The sequence below is a fragment of the Rhinopithecus roxellana genome, chromosome 6 (assembly GCF_007565055.1).
Source record: "Rhinopithecus roxellana isolate Shanxi Qingling chromosome 6, ASM756505v1, whole genome shotgun sequence".
NCBI classification, from domain to species: domain Eukaryota; kingdom Metazoa; phylum Chordata; class Mammalia; order Primates; family Cercopithecidae; genus Rhinopithecus; species Rhinopithecus roxellana.
Genome location: NC_044554.1, coordinates 21,602,545 through 21,627,647, shown reverse-complemented (window position 1 = coordinate 21,627,647; position 25,103 = coordinate 21,602,545). Strand labels below are relative to the sequence as shown.

General features: G+C 34.3%; 1 protein-coding gene across 4 annotated transcripts in view; it reads left to right on the top strand.

Annotated features, from left to right (window-relative positions):
• CACNA2D1 (calcium voltage-gated channel auxiliary subunit alpha2delta 1) overlaps window positions 1-25,103 on the top strand; it is a 517,017-nt gene that overhangs the window by 259,852 nt on the left and 232,062 nt on the right. For all 4 annotated transcript variants that reach the window (XR_004058100.1, XM_010387918.2, XM_030933213.1 and 1 more), the window contains exon 4: window positions 24,111-24,170. Coding sequence is in view for 3 of the 4 variants with exons in the window: in XM_010387918.2 (XP_010386220.1) it covers window positions 24,111-24,170 (60 nt within the window). In the remaining variant the exon portion in view is untranslated. The remainder of the gene's footprint in view (window positions 1-24,110; window positions 24,171-25,103) is intronic.

Here is a 25,103-nt window from a genome sequence, read left to right as displayed (position 1 = left end):
TATATGTAAAATCAAATGAAAACATGAAAGAATATTGTTTGCCCTCTCTTCTCATTAAGACTTACAATGTTTCAGCTTGGACTTTAGCTTAATAGCTATTATTCATTTTAAAAAATGAAGCTATAAAGAAAAGTGGATGTGAGATCTGCTGTGTAACGACTTCAACTCTTGCTTGGTATTTACATATACATACTTCAGGATACACACAAATCATTAAGAGAAGAAAAGTTTTTTTTTTTTTGCCATTCTGGCATAAGAAATAAAGACTTATTTTGCTATCCCTGCATGAACATGCAGGAGTTTGTCATTTCTGACACAAAGCAAGATAAGGTTTGTTATCTTGAAGGGTGGGGTTGAGACAATCACCGGAGCTCTTGAGCCGTAGCTTGACTACCAACTGGAGGTTGCTTATGATAATTGATAACCCAGCCCTACGGAGCAGCTCATGGAAGAATGATTCACATTCTGCCACTGTCTCAGGCCAACTCTTGTAGAAATACACACGGCTTTTAGCAGCTACTTTGAAATCTTACTCTAATAAAGTCAGTTAGCTTTAGAAATTTAATTCAACACAAAAGTCTCCTTCCTTTGAGGAGATTCGTTACCAGAACAACAATGCAGCCATATAATTTTGATGCCAAAATTATTGTGGTGGGATTCCACTGCACTATGAAAACAATTATACAAATATGATGCTTTTTAAAATATTTATGACATGAAGTTGATAAAATATGCATAGTAGATAAAGGGAATATTTTGGAAGCCAGCATTTGTAAGTAAATATGTTATTTGATTTTATTCAGCACCACAAAATTAAAGCAGCTAATCAAGATAACGATAAAACATATGACGTATATACCTGGCTAGCATGTTAAACAAATTTGTTTTCAATAATGCCTACTCTTCAAATATTGAATTTTGGTTGTTGGGGGGAAGATACATTTCAACAAACCTGCAAAACATTGTAAAAGTGATTCAGAAAAATCTATCCATAAAATGCAATGCCTTAACTTTTTGTACTCACTTCAATATGGTGTGCATTTCCATAGATTATGGTGTGCTCACGTGTAATAAATGTTTCATTTAATTATTTTTAAATCTACCTAAAAAATGAGACATTTCATTTTGGTTCATGCTAAATCTTTTCAGATTTAAATATATTCCCACAAACCCATGCATCTCAAAAGATTTGGCAAACTACAATGATAGCAATTATTGTTAATTCTAAAAACTGCTAAAATATCCCAGATACTTGTCAGTTTGCCCGGGTTTATTTTGGACACACGTAATGGAAGCTATTAATTTTTTATTGTGATGTCGCCATTAGTAATTTTAAAAATTAGGTAATGTATGAATGTACATTGTTTAAAGTTACTTCAGAAAAATTCCAAACTGTGTCTAACATTAACAGTATTTAATTATTTATTGTACTTGTTTGGCCTTGTTTACTTGAATTATGAGGGGCTGAAGTCCAGGTAAAGTGCAATTCTCATTCCAAAGCTAACTATAAAGCTTTGGCTAAATCCTTGTACGACCCCTTGAGAGCAGCACATCACTTACCAATATATTTTAGCAGAAGAAGCATCAGACAAAGGGGACTGGGAATTAGAACAAATGGGATCTAGTACCAGTTTAACTGATGCTTTCAAGATGACCTTCATAAAATAACTGTTTTTGTTTTAAAGAAATTATGACTAAGATATCATTAACCATCTAATATTTTCTGTACAAGTCAAGGTAGATGCTACTATACAAGAGAATAATATATTCTGCAGCCAATCTCAAAGTACGGAGATCAAATGTATAGTGTGTCTCTGTGTGTGTGTGTGTGTGTGTGTGTGGACTTAGAGTTACAGAAAAAAGTTAGATGTTTCAGAAATAAAAAAAGGAACAGCTGCTCAAGTTAGTAGCATTTGAAAATCTACATAGAATCAACAGAGAGTATTGTATAGAAGACATAGGATTATCTTCCAGGCAGTTGGCTCAGTCAAAGACAGTTCATTTAATACTTACACTTAACACTTATACATCTTGAATTCTTAATTTCTGTTTTCTTCACTGATTCTGTTGATCTTTCTACTTTTCAAACAGATATTTCTCAAGGATTGACCCTTGATTCTTTTTACGCTTCTTTGTACACACACACACACACACACACACACACATATATATATATTCTATATATTTCCCCTGTTTTTTGTTAACTAGAAAACTTGGGACCTGTTCTGAGTGAGTTTCTAAGCATTTAGTATGGTGATGGTAAAATAGAGTTATTGTGAAATTACCTAATACAATGCTTGGCACTCAGCTCTAAGTGATTTTATGTCATATCCACCTTATTTTCTTGTTTGGAATCTTACTGAATATGAAATAACTTTTGGACACAAAGTCGTTCTATTGAGGTTTTTTTTTTTTTTTCTTTTTCTGTTTCCTGTTTCTTTACATTAAATTTGAAAATTCTTGAGGGCAGGAACTGTATCTTCGTGCCTAAAGTTATGTATCTGATAGTACAGAGTAAAGTAAAGAGGGATAGAGAAGAGTCAAACTTTTTTTAGATGCACTAATTTGTGAAAATACAACTTTAAGAAGGTTTCCACAATATGTGGTGAGATTTCTTTGGATGATAGAGTGCTTATACTCACAGTAAATGATAATAATCATTCTTTGTGTTTCTAAGATGAATATGAATACTCATTGAGAGAAAAGCATATCTCATTAAGCTTGTATGTTGCAGCCTATTTCTTTGAAATATATTCATTAATAAAATAATTAAATTTTTCTCTTTTTTGATTTATTTATTCATGTTTTTTGATTTGCTGCTTTCAAACGTCTGGTTGTACTTGCAGTTGATTATGTGAACGCATACACACACAAGCCTCTTTAACAAGAGAGGAAGGAAATTAGTTGGATTTATTCATGTTATGACTTTGTTTTTTTTTCTTTAACTTTTCATTTGATTAAAAAAAAAAATAAAACATTTGTAAAGTCAAAGTTCTTCTTGATAGAGGGTAGGAATGAGTAGAAGGAAAAACCAAAGGTTTTACACAGGATAATTGTCAAAGCAACTTGCCTGTGTTCTTTGAGTTATAAGGTGGTGATTAGGTTTTCAGGTTTAGAGAAGTGTGAGACAACCTAATTAAACACCTTTTTGCTGAAAAGCAGCTCGATAAATTCAGATTGCTTTGGGAAGCTCTCAAAGCTTTTATCAGAAAGCTAATACTACAAAAATCTTTTAAACTAATAGCTTTTGAAAAATTATTTCCCAGACTGGAAATAAATTATATTTAAATAAACATGCATGCTAGAATTATTATATTGAATAGATGCAAAGTTGTAACTTAAGTTTAAAAAAGTACAACCAATAAATGTATAGTAAACACATGTTTTCTAATAATGATTAAGGCAAATGACTAATTTTGTGATCCCTTACCTCTTAGATTTCTCTTTATAAATACTTTATAAATAATTATATAATAAGGGGATTGTGAGTGTGAGGTGAGTGAAAAGCGTATCTTTTCTGATTATAGATGTTTTTGAGTTATGCATAAAACCTTTATCTTCTTTATCAGCACAGTGTTTATTATTGCCCCCATTAGCAGTATACCTTTTAAATGTTACTTGTTTACCTGTACATATACAATGGAACATATTTTGTAATTTTGTAGTGTCATTCAATGGCATTCTCTCCCTTTTAAGAAAAATGTGTTTTGATAGCTCTTGTTGACTTTTCAAGGCTCAAAGAGAAAGTTTCTTTAAGTAATCTAGTTTGTCATTCTGTAAAATGATAAGGATAGATCCAATGACTCCTAAGATCCCTTCCAATCTCTAACAATATGTGATTCTATGAATTTATTTTTCTCATAATACCAAGAGGAAATGGTGATGGATTTAAGGATATTGGGAGGATTTCATTATTTTATTGAAAATGGCCCAAAGCTCTATCAAAATAATTTGCTATGAAAATATTACAGTTTGAAAAGGACATGGAATTGCAGCTGGATGACGGGTAAGGGTGGTGTAAACAAATCCACACACTACTGGGTTGATTAAATTTATCTTTCTGGGAATTGAATATATGGTGATGTTTCATATTACAAATGAGATTTGAGGAGAGTTAATGAAGCTGAATCCTCATTAGGTAGCCATGCTATTCTGCATCTTTGATTGATAGCAAAGAATTGCTATTGTCTTTAAGTAATTAATGTCCTTTGTGCCACAGAACGGATTTTTTTCTTAAAACAATTTATTCATAGTTAATACAATTATGGATATGAAGCAATTAAACATTGGCTCACATTCAGGATAAAGAAAAACTAATTGATAAACTAAATTCTTCATGCATAGAACAAGAGTAATACAGTCTTGCTGTTGAGATTATTCTTTCTGTGGAGGTGAATAACAATATCATTTTGGTGACTAAGATTGTTTACTTTCAATTATAATACTTTGCTTCTCTGACTCTTAACAACCTTTCACTAAAAAGGCCAAAAATGACAGTTTCTCATCATTGAATACTACACAATTCTGTTGCAAACTTCATAACAGAATTGTTTCAAGGCAACGTAGGGTTACCTAATTATTTGAAATGAAAAACTAATTCTAAATCACTTATCTTTGAAATATATGCATAATAAAATTTGTGGCTCCTATCATTTCATTTATCTAATGTAAACCTTTTATTAATAACTTTTAAAATTAGTTTAATTTTTTCCTAAAGCAAAATCATGAGTAATCTTAATGCAGCTACTGTGTACTTTTTATCTATTTCCAGCGTTAGCCTTGTAAAAAAAAATCAGTAACAATTAATGAAAGTGAAATTTTTCTTACACAAATTTTTTTGTCCATATTCTTCTCCCTTGTGTATTCTTTTCTGTAAGTGTCAAGCTCTTTTATACTCTTCCATTATTCCACAGTATTCACCCCTTTGAGTCTTTACCCAGAGTTGCCATATTTAGTTGGTATCTCTTATTTTAAAATAATTCTTCTATTCTCCTTTGCTTTTAACCCTTGCCAATTTTTTTCATTTTCTAGTATCTTGTTTATCTTCAATCTGTGAAAGATAAAATAAATTAATTCATGGTAAATTTAGTTCCAAGAAAATTTCTCATCGTGATTATTTCCATAGATACTTGTATTTAAGAGCAATTTTGGAATAGGTAATGCATATTTGGGCCAAATGAGTGAATCTTGGACAGAGAAACTTAGAGCACTATCAGCTAAACAGGGAAAAATTTAGGCACAACTGCAGTCTGCTGAGTCTTTCTAGATTCCCACACATGAGTCTCTATTACTGCTTACCCATAAAGTAATCTCATTTATACTGTGCCTATGCATTGAAGAATAATGTAATACTACAGCCCAAATACCATTTTCATCATAGTATTGACATTGGTTGCTTCTTTAAAGCCTAATTATTTTTAACTTTTTTTTTTAGGTTCAAGGGTACATGTTCAGGTTTGTTATATAGATAAATTGCATGTCATGAGAGTTTGGTGTACAGATTGTTTCATCACCCAAGTAATAAGCATAGCACCCAATAGGTGCTTTTTCTATCCTCACCCTCCTCCCACCCTCTACTCTCAAGTAGGTCCCAGTGTCTACTGTTTTCTTCTTCGTGTCCATGTTTACTCAGTGTTTAGCTTCCACTCATAAGTGAGAACATGTGGTATTTGGTTTTCTGTTCTTGTGTTAATTCACTTAGGATAATGGCCTCCACCTCCATCCAAGTCACTGCAAAGGACATGATCTCATTCTTTTTTGTAGCTGCGTAGTATTCCATGATATGTATGTACCACATTTTCTTTATTCAGTCTACTGTTGATGGACAGCTAAGTTGATTCCATGTCTTTGCTATTATGAACAGTGGTATGAAGAACAGATGCATGCATGTGTCTATGGTAGAATGATTTCTATTCCTTTGGGTATATACCCCCAAATTGGATTACTGGTTGTAATGGTAGTTCTTTGTTCTGTTTTAAGGTCTTTGTGAAAGCTCCAAACTGCTTTTCATAGTGGCTAACATAATTTACATTCCCATCAACAGTGTATAAGCATAAAACTTAATTTTATTCACTGATTATTTAGTAGATAGACATTGTACCAAGTTCCCATGATGATACTTTTTAATACTATATTACGGATTTATTTAGACAGATTCTTGCTACATTAAGTTAGTCAACATTCAATCAGCCAAAAAAGTAAAATATGCCTTAAATATGACTACTATATTATTTTGCTTGAACTGTCTCAACTACCAGATATTGCTTTCTCCCTGACTGCTAAATTCCTTTTTTGCTTCCTACCTTCTTTACAAATTTTATATTTGGTCTTTGGTCTATTTTATATTTCTCTTTGTGGTATTTTTCTCTGATCAAATTATACTAGAGGTTGAATGTTAATGTGCCCCAAAATTCCCATGATGAAACCTAATCCCCAAGGCAATGATATTAGAAAGTAGGGAATTTGGAAGGTGATTAGTTTATGAGGGCATAGCCTTCACAAATGGGATTAGTGCTCTTATAAAGAGACCCCAGAGAGCTCCTCACCAATTCTGTCATTGGAGGATCCTATTTTATACAAGGAGAAAATATGGTGTAGAGATTACATGTAATAAGTGGAAGAGCCGCAATTAGAATTCAGATCTGTCTCTGAGTCCACAATATCTCTTTCTTGGATATATCATACTATCATACATATGTATGCCTATGAACCAGAAAGCAGACCCTAACCAGACACTGTGTCTGCCAATGCCTTGACCTTGGACTTCCCAGACTCCAGAACTGTGAGGAATAAATACTTGTTGTTTAAGTCACCCAGTCTATGGCATTTTTGTTATAGCAGCCCAAATTTAGCTCTCAATTATCAAAATAATCTACACAGCTCCTAAAATCAAGCTCTACTAATAGAAAGTAGGTGATCAATAAATCTGCATTGACTTACTTAATTGATTAAATCAAATTGACTTATTTAATTAATTAAATCAATTCTAATTCATTGATGGCTATCAGCGATTTCCTCTGAAATCTTGACTATTAACATCTTTTTTTTTGGCAATGTTTATCCATGTATGTGATTATCTTTTGACCTTCTGTGATCTCGTAATTGAAAATGCTAACAAATCTTATCTACAGATGCTGCTGGAGTAATAAATACTCTTGTACATTGTCCTTATTTCTGTTGTTAACTTTTTGGTGAATTTAAATCAGCCTACATTTTTTCCATGCCTACTCTATAGGTTAGATTGTTTTTAGGCTTGTGATTCTGTGTTGCTTGAAAGGATTCCAATTTAAAATTTTTCTGTGCAGTTGTAAATTGCAGATGAGTAATAAATGTATTTATTATATGGATTGTTGTGGTACTTACCTTCAGCCTTTGGGATTGATTGATGGTAGAGACACAGATTTCATACATATTCAGTTGAAAATGTTTTTTTTTTTTTTAATATTTGCCAATTCAAATGCCAGATTTTGTATGACTAATGTTTGTGAAAAAGCCAGATATTTGTGAGGTTGAGATACATGGATATTAAAAAATCATTTATTATCATTTGCAGCCTTAAAAGTAGATCAAGTGTTATGGAAGGAAAAAAGAAGTTTAGAGATCTAGAGTCATTGAATACTAATGAGTCTTATGGTTCATCAGATGGTTTATGTTTGTTGTGACATTAAAGCTTCATCATGAACTTGAGAATATTTTGCATGGTTATCATTATTTTTTGAAGAAGGTATGGCTTAGAGACTATATGTAATGAGTGGAAGGGCCACATTCAGAATTCAAATCAGTATCTAAATCCACAGTGCCTCTTTCTTGGACATATCATAGTATCACATATAATAGCTCTATACATGTTTGCTATTATAATTGCTATCAGATTGCTTTTCCAGAAATCTTCCATTCTGTTTCTTTTGTCCTAACATGTTCCATCTATGTTACCTAGCTAGGTGATAAAATAGTGTATAATACACTTTTAAAAGCTGTTTACCAAAAAAATATTTATTTGAGACTATCTCTATACATGGTAATGCCCTCATACCTCAGTCAGGTCTGGGGTGTTTCTGAGCCTCCTGTGGATGGTTTCTACACCCATAATGCCAATGGCAGGAAGTAAATACCCTGCAACCTTCACTTTGCTCTGTAACATACATCAAAGTATCATTGCCTTGTGATTTTAGTCCTTTACAGAGATATTGGTGAAATAACTTATAGTGTTTTCTTTCAAGAGTCCTTGAGGTCTGGTATAAAGACAATCAGGGGGCATATTTAAGAGGTTTCACTCAGAATTAACCTTGTCCACCTTCCCCAAATCTGGCCCCTTCCTTCCTTCCTTCCTTCCTTCCTTCCTTCCTTCCTTCCTTCCTTCCTTCCTTCCTTCCTTCCTTCCTTCCTTCCTTCCTTTTTTTGATGGAGTTTCACTCTTGATACCTAGGCTGGAGTGCAATGGCATGAACTTGGCCCACTGCAACTTCCACCTCCCGGGTTCAAGCAATTCTACTGCCTCAACCTCCCAAGTAGCTGGGATTACAGGCATATAACACCACACCCAGCTAATTTTTGTATTATTAGTAGAGATAGGGTTTTACCATGCTGGTCAGGCTGGTCTTGAACTCCTGACCTCAGGTGATCCATCTGCCTTGGCCTCCCAAAGTGCTGGGATTATAGGTGTGAGCCACCATGCCTGGTGTGGCCCATTTCTTTAAATCAAATGTGTTTGCTTGTATTTTCCCTTTCTTTAGTATAAATTCGTCTCTTGAATGCTTGGAGATACCCTGGATAAATATTAATAAATCTCTTAAAAGAACATCTCATCTGCTCTTACAAACTTTCACATAGTGAATACAGTCTGTATGTTCAAAGTAAGCACTGTCCTTGCCCTTCACTTGCCTTTTTAATAATAGATATCATGAAAGTCTCTAGAAGAACTAACAGTTAGTTGAATTTCTGAGGAGGAATTCCTACCCTTACCCTGCACTTTTGGTCTTTTCATCTTCTTCTTCTTTTTTAAATCTAACCCTTTGTTCCATTGTTGATATTTATTTTTTATTGATTGATAGTAACATTGCTCCTTTCGAGTTATCGGAGTGAGTAATGTTTATATAGCTTTCTGCTACACAGCCCTACCTCCATTTGGCCTAATGTTCCAGCCTCTGAATGCTGCAGCCAAATGGTGGAATGCAGTGGGGTAGTGGGGGAAAATACCAGATGTAAAAGGATGCTACTAATTTAGAAAATAACTACAAAATTAAATAAAGGCTGAGGGAGACTTTTTCCAAATGCTTAATTGGTTATTTGACACATAGCCATAAGTATGCTCTACTGTATGTAGAATGAGAAAAAAATTACTTCCCGTTCATAGTTTGTCTCCTACTTACATGATGTTGAGAGTAAGTTGTATAACCTCTTTCATCAGGCAGGGTAGAGACAAGGACTCTGGAATAGGTAACCTCTATTTAAATTCCAGCTGGTTCACCATTGAGCTGGTGACTTAAGGGGGCTTAAACTTGATAACATCTGTTTACTCCTCTGTAAAATGAAACTAATGGGAGTATGTACTAAGTTTGTAGGAAATATAGATAATTTCTGTAAAGTGCTTGGTAAAGAGTAAGTACTGAAAATATATCAACCCTTCTTTATTTATTTCTCATTATGATGTTCAACTGAGATGCCATGTGTAAAAGAAATTTCATAAACTGTAAAATATACACATTTTAACCATCATTATTCTTAATAACATGATGTATACTGTATAATGAATATAATTTTAATTTTTCTTAAAAAGGAAAAGAAGAAGCCTTTTTGAACTTTGTACTTCAGACCCGAGAGCTTAAAATTTTGTCACCGCTTAGAAGTTTTATATCTAAGAAATATGAGTGGAAAATTACAGGATAATAGTATGAGAATTATTAAAAGAATCTTTGATAATGTCAGTTACTGAAGCTTTTACCGAAATCATTAAAACTCACTTAAGAACAAGAGAAATAATAATAGTATTACTCAAATTAAAATAAAAACTAAAGACCTACAGAATATTTTACAGGATTTAAAAAATCATGTTCTCTAGAAAAAGGGGAAAACAGAAGTGGCACATTTTTTTCAGATTATTAGTGGATGATGTTTCTATGATTTAAGAAACCAAGTAAATTTATATTTTACAAATTTGATTGATTGATTTACACATCACAGTAATTTTCCAACTCCTAGGAGGAAAGATTATAAAGTGAGAGGGGCACATAGTACACACTTTTCCACAGAATGTGATACATCCGTCCCCCTCCATGTATTAACAAAAAAAAAAAAAAAGAGGAAAGCGATGTTTCCATAGCAACATTAGCAAAACAGAAAATTTGCCTACTGTCTAAGATCACACTTTTCATTTTTTTTTTTTTTCTAAACCATCCTACTCACTGAATTGGCAGCCTGTGCAAGTTAATTAAACTCAAAGGTAAATTATTTAAAGGTAAAATAAGATTAATATAACAAGTCAGGAACGATAAATAGTTTACCAGCAGTCAAAGAATAGCCTGAGGTAACTGGAAATGAATCCCCTTTGATATAAGAGTGTGGGTGGTGGGAGGAGCAGAGCTGGAGATGACAAATCATTATTGTAAAATTAAAAGGACTGGAGGTGGTTCAGCAGACAGAATCTCATACAATCTTGGGAGCGTAACGTACATTGACCACAGTGATACATACCTATTTGATTATACCTTCCATAAAATAAAAGAACCCTGTCCTCCTTTTCCTCCTTCTTCATTCATAATAGCTAATGTTGAATCAGATGTCACTGCTCTGTTTTGCAAAAATCTCTTTTTTTGTAATTTTTTTCTCAATTTTTATAAAAATTCGTGAAAAAATTCTGTGAAATGGGTATTATTGTCTCCATTTTACAGAAGAAGAACCAGAAGATCAGATAAATTTTAAAAACTCTCCTTTCCCCATATTTTCAAAGTCAGTGTGTGTTTTATGGTTTCTTGTATTCTTAATTGCACAAAATTTTAAAAATAAAAACCAACTTGAGAATTATATTCAGAATAACTGAAGTGAACACTTGATGATATTTTTAGTTACCATATATTATTAGGACATTACTGCATTTTCTAATTCTTCAAATTTGTGTGTAGTATCTGCCCATCTCAAATACCTATTTAAGACCAGTTTGGGGCAATGGAAGATAATGGATATCTCTCTGCCAGCTGATTTGGAAAGTTAATCATTCAGACTGTTTTAAAACGCTAGGATTATGACAAGGTCAATATAATGATAAACACTTTAGGGATTATAAAATGTTGAAAAGTAAATTATATGAGAAAAGTGATGGTCCTTACTGATAAAATAAACCTTTTAAGTTAGTTTTCACTATGGAGATCAAAATAAGTTTTCCTGATTTTATCTACCCTTCCTGCGCATCACTGTTTTTTTTTTTTTGTTTTTTTTTTTTTTTAAGATGAAGTCTGACACTGTTGCCCGGGATGGAGTGCAATGGTGCAGTCTCGGCTCACTGCATCCTCCGCCTCCCAGGTTCACGTGATTCTCCTGCCTCAGCCTTCTGAGTAGCTGGGATTACAGGAGCACACCACCACAACTGGCTAATTTTTTGTGTTTTTAGTAGAGACGGGGGTTTCACTATGTTGGCCAGATGGGTCTCGAACTCCTGACCTCGTGATCCACCCTCCTCGGCCTCCCAAAGTGCTGGGATTACAGGCAGGACCCACCGTGCCTGGGCAATCAATTTTTATTCATCTCATTTCATATATGCATATGCAAGCTTATGCATGTATATGTGAATGAAAAGATTTGTAATTAAAGTATGTTCTTTTGTCAGATGTATACTAAATTTTTGTATTCTTACCTCCCACTAAGTTCTTTGAACAGAGTTGAGTTTTTTAGATTTACTTTGTATTCCTTCTTAAAATTAAATGCAGAAAAAAGTACCAAAAATAAGTTTCAAAGGTACTTCTTACCCTATTATACTACATTTTACAATTCTTTGGTTCATTATGTCAATTTAGATCATGTCCAGTTACATTGTGTTTATGTTATTTTGGTAGAATAATGAGACCCACATGAACTTTGATACAGTTCTAGAGTTTTGTAAAGACAGAACCTTATATGCAAAAATCTGATAGGGAGAGGGGGCCTTTCCATATCTTTTTCCTTTTTAAAGTGGTTGTGTAGTTTAATTCTTTTACCTAATTCCTACAGATATTTGATCATTTTCTTATGAGTATAGCAATTTTATTCCTTCTACCTTTTATAAACTTTAATGCATTTGGCAACCAGAATACTAAAACAAAATGAAATCCTGAAGCCTACACAAATTCCTGCAAATTATGAGTAGCGGGCTCACAAGGACAAGCAAGTTTGAGCATCCTACATCCAAGAAAGAAAGGAAAGAAGGAAGGGAAAGGATAATTATAAAGACTATACATATGAAGCAGTGTGTTACAACAGTACATTTCAAAGAAAAAAATTAGAAAAGATAATTTTAGACAATTAAAAAATGAAATTTTGTTAATGCAAATTAATAAATTTTAGGACACTTTATTGAGGATTTAATAACATTTCCAATATATATTTGATTGTAATATTAATATATTATGCTACCACTTTACATATTCTGTCTAAAAAGCAAATATCATTTTTCCTTTTATTTTACTGTTTTCACATTAAAGTTAATTGGCTCAGAGACAAAGTCCATCAAATTACAATAATCACTAAAAGTCAGAATAAGTTACGATTAAATTTCTGAATTGGTATCATTCCAGTGACATCTGTTTCATTTACAAGGTTTATTTTTTCAAAAGAGCTTTAGAACACGTAAGTTGTAATTGTTTTATTTCCCTCAGATATGAGAGCTTGCTTTTTTAAGGTAACCTAAAACTTATCCTTGAACGGTGCTGTGAAGTTTTCTTTTAAAGCAGTGCTTCTTAAACTTCAGTGCACATTAGAATAACCTGGATGTTTGTGAAACCATGGATTCACAGGGCCCACTCCAGAAGTTTCTCATTCAGGAGATCTAGGGAGAGATTTGATCATTTGCATGTCTAACAAGTTGCAGGTGATGCTGCCCCAGCGGGTCTGGGCACACTTTGAGAAGTACTGTTCTAAAGACATAGTGACTCTTAAGGTCCAGAATGCAGAGTCACTAAAGAACTGCTGAAGACAAAATAAAGATGACACCAGTTAAATCATAGTGAGAGTCTGAAGCCAGAGAGTTGGATCAGTGAACATTTTGACAAGCTGACTCAGCCAGACATGGTATGTCATAAATTTGTTTAATATAGTTACTGCCTTGGCGTCAGTTTCTAGGCCTGACATAAGTTGTTTCAAACCCAGTAACACCCCATCACTTTCGGCCTGGTTAAAACTTCCCCTCCCCTCGTAGTTTTTGATACGACCCTCTTGTTTCTCGTTTCACTGATGCAAAAAAAAAAAAAAAAAAAAAATCCGACGTGCCCCACAGCTGCTGACCATGATAAACCTAATGGTCAACACCAGAGTTACATAAATAAGTTCCCCCTTCTGGCATGTTTTCTGCAAACTAGCCAATCCGCAACTCCTGCGAGAAAGCCTGAGAACCTTAAGAAAGGCAAAGTCCCAGAGATCTTCCTCACTGTCTCTGCCTGTCTCTGTCTCTATTTCTCTTCCACCCGCCTGCTACCTGCTGGTTGAGCTCCCTGTCACCTCTAGACTTCCCGTTGGCCTCTTTTGGACACCCCCAACCTCTCTGGGATCTGTGAGTAATGCATTTCTTCTGTTTTATGCATTTTAGTTTCACCTCGCATTGTGTCTTACCCGTCCCATAGGCCTAATTCCTCCTCACAACCCACCCCCTTATCAGGGCTCTCCCAGAGAGTGGCTTTCTTGCTTTCAGGCCACTCTCAAGAAAGATCTCAAGATCAAACTAGAAAGAAACTGTAACAACAAAAATCACAACATGGGTATCAAGAAATGTAAAGGGTCTGAGATTTTGCCCTAATTGCAAGCTAACAAGCTAGCCGACCACAATTTCATAGATGCAGGAAACTCTCTGAGTCACAGTGGACCTTATGCCTCACGGCACAGTAGGCAGCACCAGCTTTATGTTCGCATTGGTATCTCTGGACTCTCAAACCCAGCGAGGATGCTGCTCAGTGGCCCAAGGGCCTGTGGTGTATGTAATGGGATGAACTCTGAGCTTGGGAAACCCCAGTCATTTGAAGGGGTCTGCCAGGACACTGCACTTGCCCCAGAGGATCACTTTTATTTTTCTGGGCAACAAACAAATCTGCCCTCGCTCTGGAGGGAGACACTATCTCTATATTCCAAGGCAGTTTGCTATGCATTCTTGAAAAACTAATCTTTTTGCCTCTGTTCCTGTGACATGCAGAAACGTGAGGGACCCAAGGAGAAATTTCTCTCAGTGTGGTGATTGAAATTGGGACTAATTCAGAGGACTAATATAGTCAAAAGAATTCTGAAGTTTGTAATCTCAGTGAAGGTATGCCCTTTCCAATAACTTTATTATGGAACGAATTTAAGATGGCTTTTTTTTCTCTCAGGTGTATGTAATATTTTTTGGTGGGATAATAATTTTAAGAATTCAGTTTATTGACTTTATGACGAGTCTCTTAACGTCTCTACCTTAGTTTTTAATATAAAATAGCTTGTATTTATTGAATACTAAGCACATATCATATTTACCCCTTATAATACAAAATGATATATGCACTACTAAAATTCTCATTTTACAGTTGAGAAATTGTGGTAAAAGTTATTAATTTAATATGTTACTGGTCATAAGTGGCAGAGCTGTTTTTACTATATTATGCTTCCTTAGTTATTCATAGTAGTAAAAAATAATTGCTAGATATGTGAAGGAGTGGTCACATGGGACATAAAACCAGTTTAGGGCAGCTTAGGTTGGTGTTTATTTGTAGGCAATTTGGTTGGTATGCAAAGTGATTGAAGGCCTTTGGAATTAGTGTGACATACCAGAATGGAGTTCTCAAGGTGAAGAGATATTTGCATTCTCTGAGTGGATGATCTCCTAATGTAAATAGTTTGATGTTGTGACTTAATTTTGTGGGATTTTAGGCTAGATTATCAGCAGGACTATAGTATAGAAATGGTCCTCTTTTTTTTTTTTTTGTTTTTTTCCTCTCCACAATCCATTTTCTCTCCCTTCTCCACACTGATTCCTTCCTGGGTTTTTGAATCTGCAGTAGTCAACATGCAGAGAATAAGGTAACTGACAGTAGCTAAAATTCTAAGACCCCAGAGTGGAATTACATGGATTAGTATGTATCCCTGCCACTTGCCTGGCCATATTCTACTACTTTATAAGGGACAGGTAGTGTTGAGTTAATCTAACAATTTTTAAGAATTAGGTGTTGATGTATGCTTGTCATGTAGGAGGACAGCTTTTGTGGCCAGAAAGTCACAAAATGTCTAAGTGTTATAATACTGAATGAGGATGACTTGGTGAACCTGGTTATAAATGTTGATACAACCTTGAAAATGCTTGGAAATGATTGTTTCCACAATTCTGTACACACTGAGTGCCTACATGCTGCTGCACATTGTATAACATACTGGAGGTGCACAGATGTGAAAGAACTGCTTCCTGCACTGAATTTACACATTTACTGATTTAGAGGGAGAGCGAATTGAGTATAGCGTGATGGGCCATGATAGTATAAGGTTATGGAACTAGTGAAGGGCATGGGCTATTTTGTTGTCTTAGGATAATTATATTGCTATTTAGAACGGTGCTTCTTAAAAAGTAACTCAATCTGTATGTCTAATAGCTCTAAAATATTACCCTCTAGAAGAGTGTTTTCAAGGTTAATCTACGGAAAAGGTGTAACATAGTAAACATGTAGATTTTCAGGAATAACACCAGCTATAGAATCAGAATATTTGGATGATGGTGGGGTTGGAGGGGTTTTCATCAGCTCCAGATTTGTTGAACAAGTTCAACACGTAATTCTTTGCAGGCGGCAAAATGTAGAGTAGAGCTGCAAATTATATTCACTTGGACAACTTTTTATTTTATTTTGCGCCGTAGATCCCAAAGAAGGTATGATAATAATCAGTTGTGTATTATTTATTTTCATACTGCTAAAAGGAGTTTTGTTGTTCTCACCAGATTTTATCTCCCTTACCCTGCCTTCTGTATTTCAAGAGTCTGCCAATTCATTCGGAACTAATTATATCTCTGAAGATAAGACTTGAAGCTTTGTGGTTAATTTTAAAGTATTTCATGAATATGGCAGATCAGGTTGAAATCTATACAACACATTCCAGAAGTTATGAGGCGAAAGTTTTATTTTTCACGTGGCCACAGATAGAAAAATAAATGATGACTGGCTTGATTTCAGCAAGTTTTATTTATATGTTTTGCATGTATTACACTCCGTTAAAGCTTAGGCTGTAAAGAGAAATTGTGTTTGTATTATGAGATTTTTATTTCCCATAATCTGGCATGAAATCAATTGTAAGAAAACGATAGCTATCAAAAAGAGTTAATCTGTATCCTTACAATATACCTTGTACATTATAAGATTTATCTGTAATGTGGCTGCAAGAATGTTTTAGGCAAGCATAAGTAAAACGTAAAAACAGTCATCTTTATAAGGGTGGGCTTGCTAACCTATAGCACAGTAGTGAGAGGGGATCAACATGTCTTTGGTTAAGTTGCCTTGCTTAAGTGATGACTTAGAATCGTTCAATTTGCATCATGAATGCCTGTGAAGAAAGAGGGTCTCTTGATGGAGTGAAGGAATAGGTAGGTTTGTATTAAGAAATAAGACCTATTCTATATTCTGTTAGTAAATATGCAATTGATATATAAAATTTTGATTCTGAAAAAAAATCTTAGAAATGGCTCTAGCTTAGTTTCCCTGAGGGGTTTTGTCTTCCACCAGATATTATCTTAACTTTCCAAAACCTTCAGCAAATAATTTCTCATACACCATTGACTGTAATTTGTTTGTTCAGTCCAAACCTTGAAAGGATGATAGGTTTGTTCTTAGATAAATCATTCCTCATGAAACTTGTGGAATTTCTCTTTGCATGTAGCCTGTTAGCAAGAAGAATCAACAATATCGATCAGATGATATTTACATATTTTTAAAAATGCACTTCCAACCAATGCCTAAGGTTATAGGTCAGATTATTATAGTGATTGCTTTGTGTAGGGAAATTGGTCAGAAGAGGTGAATAAGGTGAACTTCAAGGTGATTTGTATTTTTTTTTTCTTACATAAACAGTTATAAAACGAATATAAAGATCAAAGTGAATTCTGGGGTGTTAGGCTCAAGACTGTTTGTTTCTGTGCTTTTCAGTATTTTTAGCCTCCCCAGTACCCTCCACCCCAGACCAAAAAAAAAAAAAAAAAAAAAAAAAAAACAAGAGACCTGTAGCTAAATCTTGTAATTGGCTAATGACACTATTTTTAGAATCCTGCCTGTTCTTTGAGATATTCGCATCATGATAGAAGCAGTACTTTAAAAATGTATTCTCCATGTGGCAGAACTCACTGAAATGAAGTAAAACGAATAAAGCGTGTATAGTTTAACTATTGAGAAAGCACCTGTGAAACACTGACCACATGATACTATGTGTGAGTGTATATGATGTGTATGGTATATGAATATAAGGTCACTTTAGAAGCATAGTTAGTGAAACTATGTCTTATTTTTTTTATTCTGTAAACGTGCATATAACAAGCCTCAGTAAATGTTTGTTGAATAGAAGCAAACACACTAGGCTTCTTGTCCTAGAAATAACTTTTCCCCCTAGTCAGGGTGTTTATCTAGTTGCTACAATTATCAAATGTTGAAATATGCCAAAGTTAACTCATCCTGGTTAGTCTGTTTACATTTTATAACTTTTAATCCTCAAATCCCAGTTTCCAGCCTGGCTTCTTTAGCTAACAGAACCATTTCAAAGTACTAATAATGTTTCTTTATAGAAACATTTTTAGCAATCTGTAAGTGCAGCACATGTGACTTAAACATACAGAGCAATTTCTCTGCACATTAAGATTTTCATAGTAAAATCCTTCCTTGTTCACTGGGATATAACAAATTGTTAGAAGCCTTTGGTAGAATTCTGCTGACCATACATGTTTATATGAATTTAAACTGCATTGTTTCCCATTATCTGGTTAAGGTTATTGGAAAAAGAACATTTTACCTTTGAGATGGAATATTATACTAAATATTCCTGGAAGTATTATGTTGTTATGTCTGTTGAGGCCTTCAAGACTGCCTGTCAGCATAAGAAATGCTAAAGAAATGTCACACTTTGCCTATACCCTTCCCCGCCCTTCAGAAAAAATAAGGTGTCACAGGGAGAACACAATGACATTCTCTGCTTTCTTATTCCACTTGTGGTAAAAATAAAATAAAATTGAACTTATTTTACAGAGCTGAACTGTTGTATTCCCTGAATTGCATATGCTTTTGGTTACCCTACGGTTTTACAGATCAGAGCTTTTCTGCAGGGTAAAATACAGTGAAAACTTAAGGACCAGTAAGATTTTTTTCATTTATTTCACTCATATTTACGTGTTGAAGAGGTCATTGGTGATTATAGTTCTGACATAGCCTACTCTGTGGGTTCATGTTTGTCAGCTTCAAATGGAAGCAAAACTTTACTGAGTTTGTATTATGCTGGATATATAGAATGCCAAGTAGAAAATGTAAGGTTAAAAAAATCCTCGATGCAAAATTGTTAACTTTATCACCTAAAATTGTATTGTTAGTGAAAAGCAGCACCAGAATTGTAAACCAGATCTGTCTGATTTTACAAGTGCATGTTCATTATACCATAGCTCCAAAGTAATTGATTGTACCTGTAGGCTTTTCTTTCGGACACTGAAGTCTGTTTGTTCACCTAAGTCTGCTATTTTCAGTAGGTATTTGTAGAAAATTCAAATGATTATCCTGATCCTTTTGATATGCTAAGAACCTTTTGATGAAGATAGTAGGTGAAACTCCTAGAGTGATAATTGAATTGTCAAAATAGGTATAATACAATTTGCTAATCTGTAATGGGTATTAACTGTTTGAAGATTAATCACATACCACACGCATATTTTATTTGGATTTGCTGTTGTAGATCTCTATTACCTTTTATTAAAAAGGAAAATCTTGACTTACATTAGCTGAAGAAATTGTTTTGAAATTTAGTGATATTTGTTTAAATGGTGTCTGTAAGTCAAATATTTGTATATAAACAAGAGTACCAACATTATGGGACTCTAACTGAACTGTTATATGATCCTTGATGGTTTCTTTTTAAAGCTATCAAAAGAAAATTTCTCATAATTTCAGAAAGCAAATTTCATCTTTAACTTGCAATAAATTTGCAATCTAGGAAACAAGTTACATGTTTGGAAGACAGTCTATTTTTTGGAAAAATATATGTGGATATTGATTAGGACAGTAGAATTATATCTATATACTGTATAATACTGCTTTTATAGAAGTTCATATCATCTGACAGAATTCAATGCTAATGGAAAAGATGAAGATATGGCAAACAGTAAAGGTTGAGAATGAATAGACCTTCAAGGGAGCTGATCTTTCTCTGATCTGATAAAACCTCTTCCATTCTCTATCTTTCCCCCTGCAGACCATTACATAGCAAAAGCGTTTTTACTGATGAGCAATAATCTCTCAGGATTTGAGGATAAGACCTGTAAAGATGGTTCCCAACTAAAATATGGTTTTCGTTGTTGCTGCTGGCTTTGTTTTTCATTTTTTAGTAATTTCTAAAACTTTGCTGAGGATTTTTTATTAACCTGAAATAGAATTCTACTAGTGTTTTGGTTTTGATATTACTCTGTCTTCATATATACTGTGATGGGTTTTATGGGAATCTAAAGAAGGGTCTTGTGGAAGGAGCATAAGCTTTGGAGTCAGAAAGTCTGGGGTCAAGTATATTTTTGTTATAGTTGTAAGTCCTTAAAGCCTTTACAGTGATTGTCTGTTTTAAGTGTTCAAACCAATAGGTAGGTAGGGATGCATACATTCTTAACACATCTATTACTTTGTATAAATACTTATTTGATATCCAAAGGATTTTCATATATACATGTGGTATCTCATTTACAATAAAGCCATTTAATAAACCTTGCTGAATATCTTAATATTAGCAGAATTAAGCTTCAAATTTTTCTCATAGGTATTCATTGTAATCCAGGTTTTTTTATTTCTGTGTGGTGCTCAGTCTGGTTTTAAGGTCTGATACTGTATTATACTGTGCCATAAATCAGAAAAGTGTTCTTTTTTTTTTTTTTTTTTTTTCTGAAGTAAGTTACTGTTACAGGATATACTTATATAGCCAGATGTGGAAACAGGGATGTTCTATTGAGCAGATACTCACATTTTATTGGATATTTTATGTCTCTTTTTAATTTTTTTTTTTTTTTTTTTTGAGACAGGATCTTGCACTGTAGCTCAGCTGCAGTGCAGTGGTACCATCATAGATCACTGTAACTTTGAACTCCTGGATCCAAGTGACCCTCCTGCCTCGGCCCCCTGAGTAGCTGGGATGATAGGCATGTGCCACCATGCCAGGCTAACTGGGGTTTTTTTTTTTAGAGACAGGATCTCACTATGCTGCCCAGGCTGGTCTTGAACTCCTGGCCTCAAGAGATTTTCCCAACTCACCTTCCCAAAGTGTTGGGAGTACGGGCATGAGCCATGCGCCTGGCCTTTGACAGCCTTAACACAATTCACCGGTGGCATTTAATGGTAGCTCATTAGCTTTAAAAATAAAATGTCACTTGACCAAAACAGAAATGAATTAAAGACTTAACATGTCTAGAAGACATGTCAGTTTTCTATAAGTAATGACCAGCTGGTTTTTTGCTGCGAGAAATAGCACCACCGTGACTATTGACTCTAGTCCCAAGATAGACTAAGTATCTAAAGTTTAGTATTACATGCTTTCTCATGAAATTTGCTAGGTAAAAATATTTATTAATTTCTTCGTGAACAAAGAAATTAACAAGAGTAGAGTTTTCATGATTTTATATTTCTAAAATTCCAACCTGGGGATAGGAAATTTAACAACTTTCAAGCTTTGTCGACCAGCCTTTTAAAGTGCATAACTTCTTTGGTATACATAACTTCATGTCTTTCTTTATTTTTCTAAAAACTTTTTCAGAGTCTTGCAATACAGGACATTTACTTTGTAAAATTAATGTTCAGAATACATATAAATAAAGCTGATTTGGACTCTCTTCCTCCTAGGAAATTGTGTTAGAGTTTATTGCCATTGTTATTCTGTTTCTCTGGAAATAGTTAACTGTGATGATTACTGTCACTGTAACTTACTAAACATGGATTATGTTCAAGTCATAAGCCACGTGATTCTGGATGAGATCAGTTAAATTACACTTTCTCATGCACTCCCAAGGAGGAAAGATCTGGTAGAGTTACAGCTGGTGCCTTGGAAACTGCATAGCCCTGTGGGTGAATGCTCACTAGTGTGTTTTGTTTGCTGAAACAACATCCTCCTGTGTATTCTGAAGAGAAATCTTAATATTCTTCTCTAAGACCCAAAGACATTTTAGAGTTGTAATATTTCTTAATCTAAAAAAGTTTAATATTTTATGCAGTATTTTGTTTAAGTTCTAGAAATCTTTTTTTTTTTTTGCCCATACATATAAAAGTTTAGTTATTATTATTATACTGCTTTTTAAAATGGGAAAGATTTATGTTGTGAATTTTGTCAAGAGCATGTCTTTGGCCGGGCAGGAGGGCTCATGCCTGCAATATCAGCACTTTGCGAGGCTGAGATAGGAGGTAATTTGAGGCCAGGAGTTTGAGACCCAACTTTATGAAAGAAAGAAAGAAAGAAAGAAAGAAAGAAAGAAAGAAAGAAAGAAAGAGAGAGAGAGAGAGAGAGAGAAAGAGAAAGAGAAAGAGAGAGAGAGAGAGAAAGAGAAAGAGAAAGAGAAAGAGAAAGAGAAAGAGAAAGAAAGAGAAAGAAAGAGAAAGAAAGCGAGAGAGAGAGAGAGGGGGGGGAGGGAGGGGGAAGGGAGGGGGGAAGGGAGGGAAGGGGGAAAGGGAAGGAGGGGGGAGGGGAGGGGGGGAGAGGGACGGGGAGGGGAGGGGAGCTGGACTTCTTGATGCACACCCGTAGTCCCAGCTACTTAGGAGGCTGAAGTGGGAAGATCACTTGAGCCCAGGAGGTCAAGGCTGCAGGCCTGCAGTGAGCTATGATCATACCACTGTATTCCAGGCTGGGAGACAGAGTGAGATCCTGTATCAAAACAAAGAAATAAAGAAAAAGCCTTCATGCTTATTTTCTCATTCTGTCTTCTCTTTATCTTCCCATACTGAAGTGTTTCTATAAAAGAGTTGCTTCCATTTCCATTCTGTTTGCTGTTTTATTCATTTTTTGCTTCATTTTTCATTTGAAGTTGAGTTTCCAAAAGCATTATGATGCAGTGTTTCTGAAATGTACATGCTTGTCTGTTGGCTTTGCTGTTTAGTTTTTGTTTTTGTAGGGAGAGGGAGCCGCCTTTTGGTTACTCTACGTGGTACAGTTTCTAACACTTCCTAGCTCCTTATATATTCCATTTCTGCCTAGTAGTGAAAACCAAAATCCTTGTCCTTTTAGCACACTATGGTAGATTTTCACTTAAATTTAGCTTTGGAACTGTTAAATTGAGATCTCCCGCTAGGCAATATTACAGAGTCACTGATAAAACCTATGTAACAGCTTAGAAAAATGAATAGATTATAACAAATCACAGGGATAGAAGCCAATACATTAACATTAAAAACTGATCTAAAAGATGTTTATCCAGTGTGGACTGGACCTCCACAGGAAGAACTTATACTGAGGAATAGTTCGTAGATCACAAACAGCATGAATCAATAAACGACTCTGAGATTTGTAATTTTTTAAACCTAACCTGATAATTTCTATACCTTAATAAGTGAGTTTAGTATGTTTATTTACTTTTCTGTTTGCTCAGTTTTATCACTATCTTCTAGCTGCATAAGGCAAACCACAAATAAACTCAACACTGCACTATTTTCTCAAGGGGATCCAGGGAGAAAATAGAACCATTACTCTTTGAAGTTGATAGCTGACATATATATATTGTTTACTGTGCCAAGCACTGTTCTAAACACCTTATAACTCATTTAGTTCTTCCAATAAGCCATGAGGCAGGCTTTTACATTATTCACATGAGATAATGGGAGAAGAGTCTTAACTTTTCCCAAGGTTGCACAGCTAGTAGTTTGCAAGGGCTGATATTCAAATCCAGACAGTCAGGTCCCCAACTCTGTGTTGCTAACCATTAAACGTCACTGTCTTATGAAAGCCTATCACATGGAGGACATCATAGTGAAGTTGAAAAATACGAAGAGAAAGTCTAAAAGCTACTGGAGTAGGGGGAAAATGTTTATAAAAAGTAATTATCAGGCTGACACTAGTACTGTCATCTCCCACTGAACTTAATGGAATAGCATTTCGAAAGTGCTATGGGAAAATAAATTGGCTTATAATTCTTAACTACCTTAGCATACACAATTGAAGGTGAAATCAAGCAATTTTCAGGTGCACCAATCCTCTATCAAAGATTATCGCTGAAAGAACTACTAAAGATGTGCTTCAGCAAAGGGGAAGTTATTTCAGCTTTTGTGGCTTTTGGCAAAAACGCAATATGCAATTAAGAAGGTGCCTAGTATATTAGTGCATATTAATCTCTCAATGTCTTTTTTTTAGAGAAATGTATGCTCTAAAGGTGTTTACTAAAAATAAGATGAAAATTAATATACTCAAGTTTTTCTCCTAAAAACTGAAGTATTAGTCATTGAAAGAAAGCACTCATAGAGGACACTATAGCTGTGATGGCAGAGGTAACAAACTCAGTGGTATTCAAGAATAGTATATTATTTATATTGCTAAAGAGTAAATATACATACATCAACTTTAGTAGATTAGATTACTAAATGATTTAGAATTTATGAATCATAAATAATGATCATCTTCTGCTTTTTATGTCCTCATAATTGATTAGAAAGCCCAAGCATTTTATATAACAATTCCATATTATATGGTCATTTGAATTCTAAGATTTATTGTTTGTTTTTCAGCGCCTGGCATTGGAAGCGGAGAAAGTTCAAGCAGCTCACCAGTGGAGGGAAGATTTTGCAGTAAGAACCCCTTTTAACTACTTGATTTAAGTAGCTTGACATATTGCGTATGGATAATTATGTTCATATTAAAATATATTTTAATGATGGAATCTTATGGGATTAAAAATAACCACACTTGTTGCTTTTTAAAGAAATTGCTTTTGGGTAATCAGGGCCAATTAAGTTAGCCAAAATGTACTTTCTTATGTTCCATATTACAAAAAAAAAAAAAAAAAAAAAACCCTTGAAATGTTCTTCCATAATTAAAGGTACATTATTTATAAAATACATTAAAAATAGCATTAAATTTTAATATCTGAATAATTTTTATTGATATTATGAATATACAAGTTGAAAAAAGTTGCCTTTAAGTACTTTGAGTTTTTAAGAAGCAGTGTGCATATTATAATCACCATGACGGTGGGCAATATAATGAAAGTGAGAATGAATATATTCAGCTTCTTAAAATTTAATTTGTTTCACTTTTAAGTAATCTCTCTTCTACTCTGGCCTACTTTGAGAAATGCCAGCTGACATTAACAGTTGCATGTTTTTTTAAATAAACTTGTTTTGTGAACTAAGAGTTACTAGTTTATAGAAATAGCAGAAATTCTCCTTGTGGTAAGGTCTGCATATCTATCATTTATCTGTCCTCTTACAGCCAAGGGGCATAGTAAAAAAGATATTTCCTTAATAATCGGAAATTACTTCTGTTACATATTTGAATGATTACAGTTGCAGTGAAAGAAAATTTTTATAATTTCTGATCACAGAAAACTTCTAGACAATTCATTTTGGAGATATAACCAACTCCCCTCTACCTTCCCACATTTAAAATAGGTTTAGAATGTGAGCGACAGCTTAATTGTACTCTTTGCAAAGCAAAAGTCTCAAATTTGAAGGTATGTAGTTGTGCTTCAATAGACACTAAACTGAGGTTTAGGAATTAGC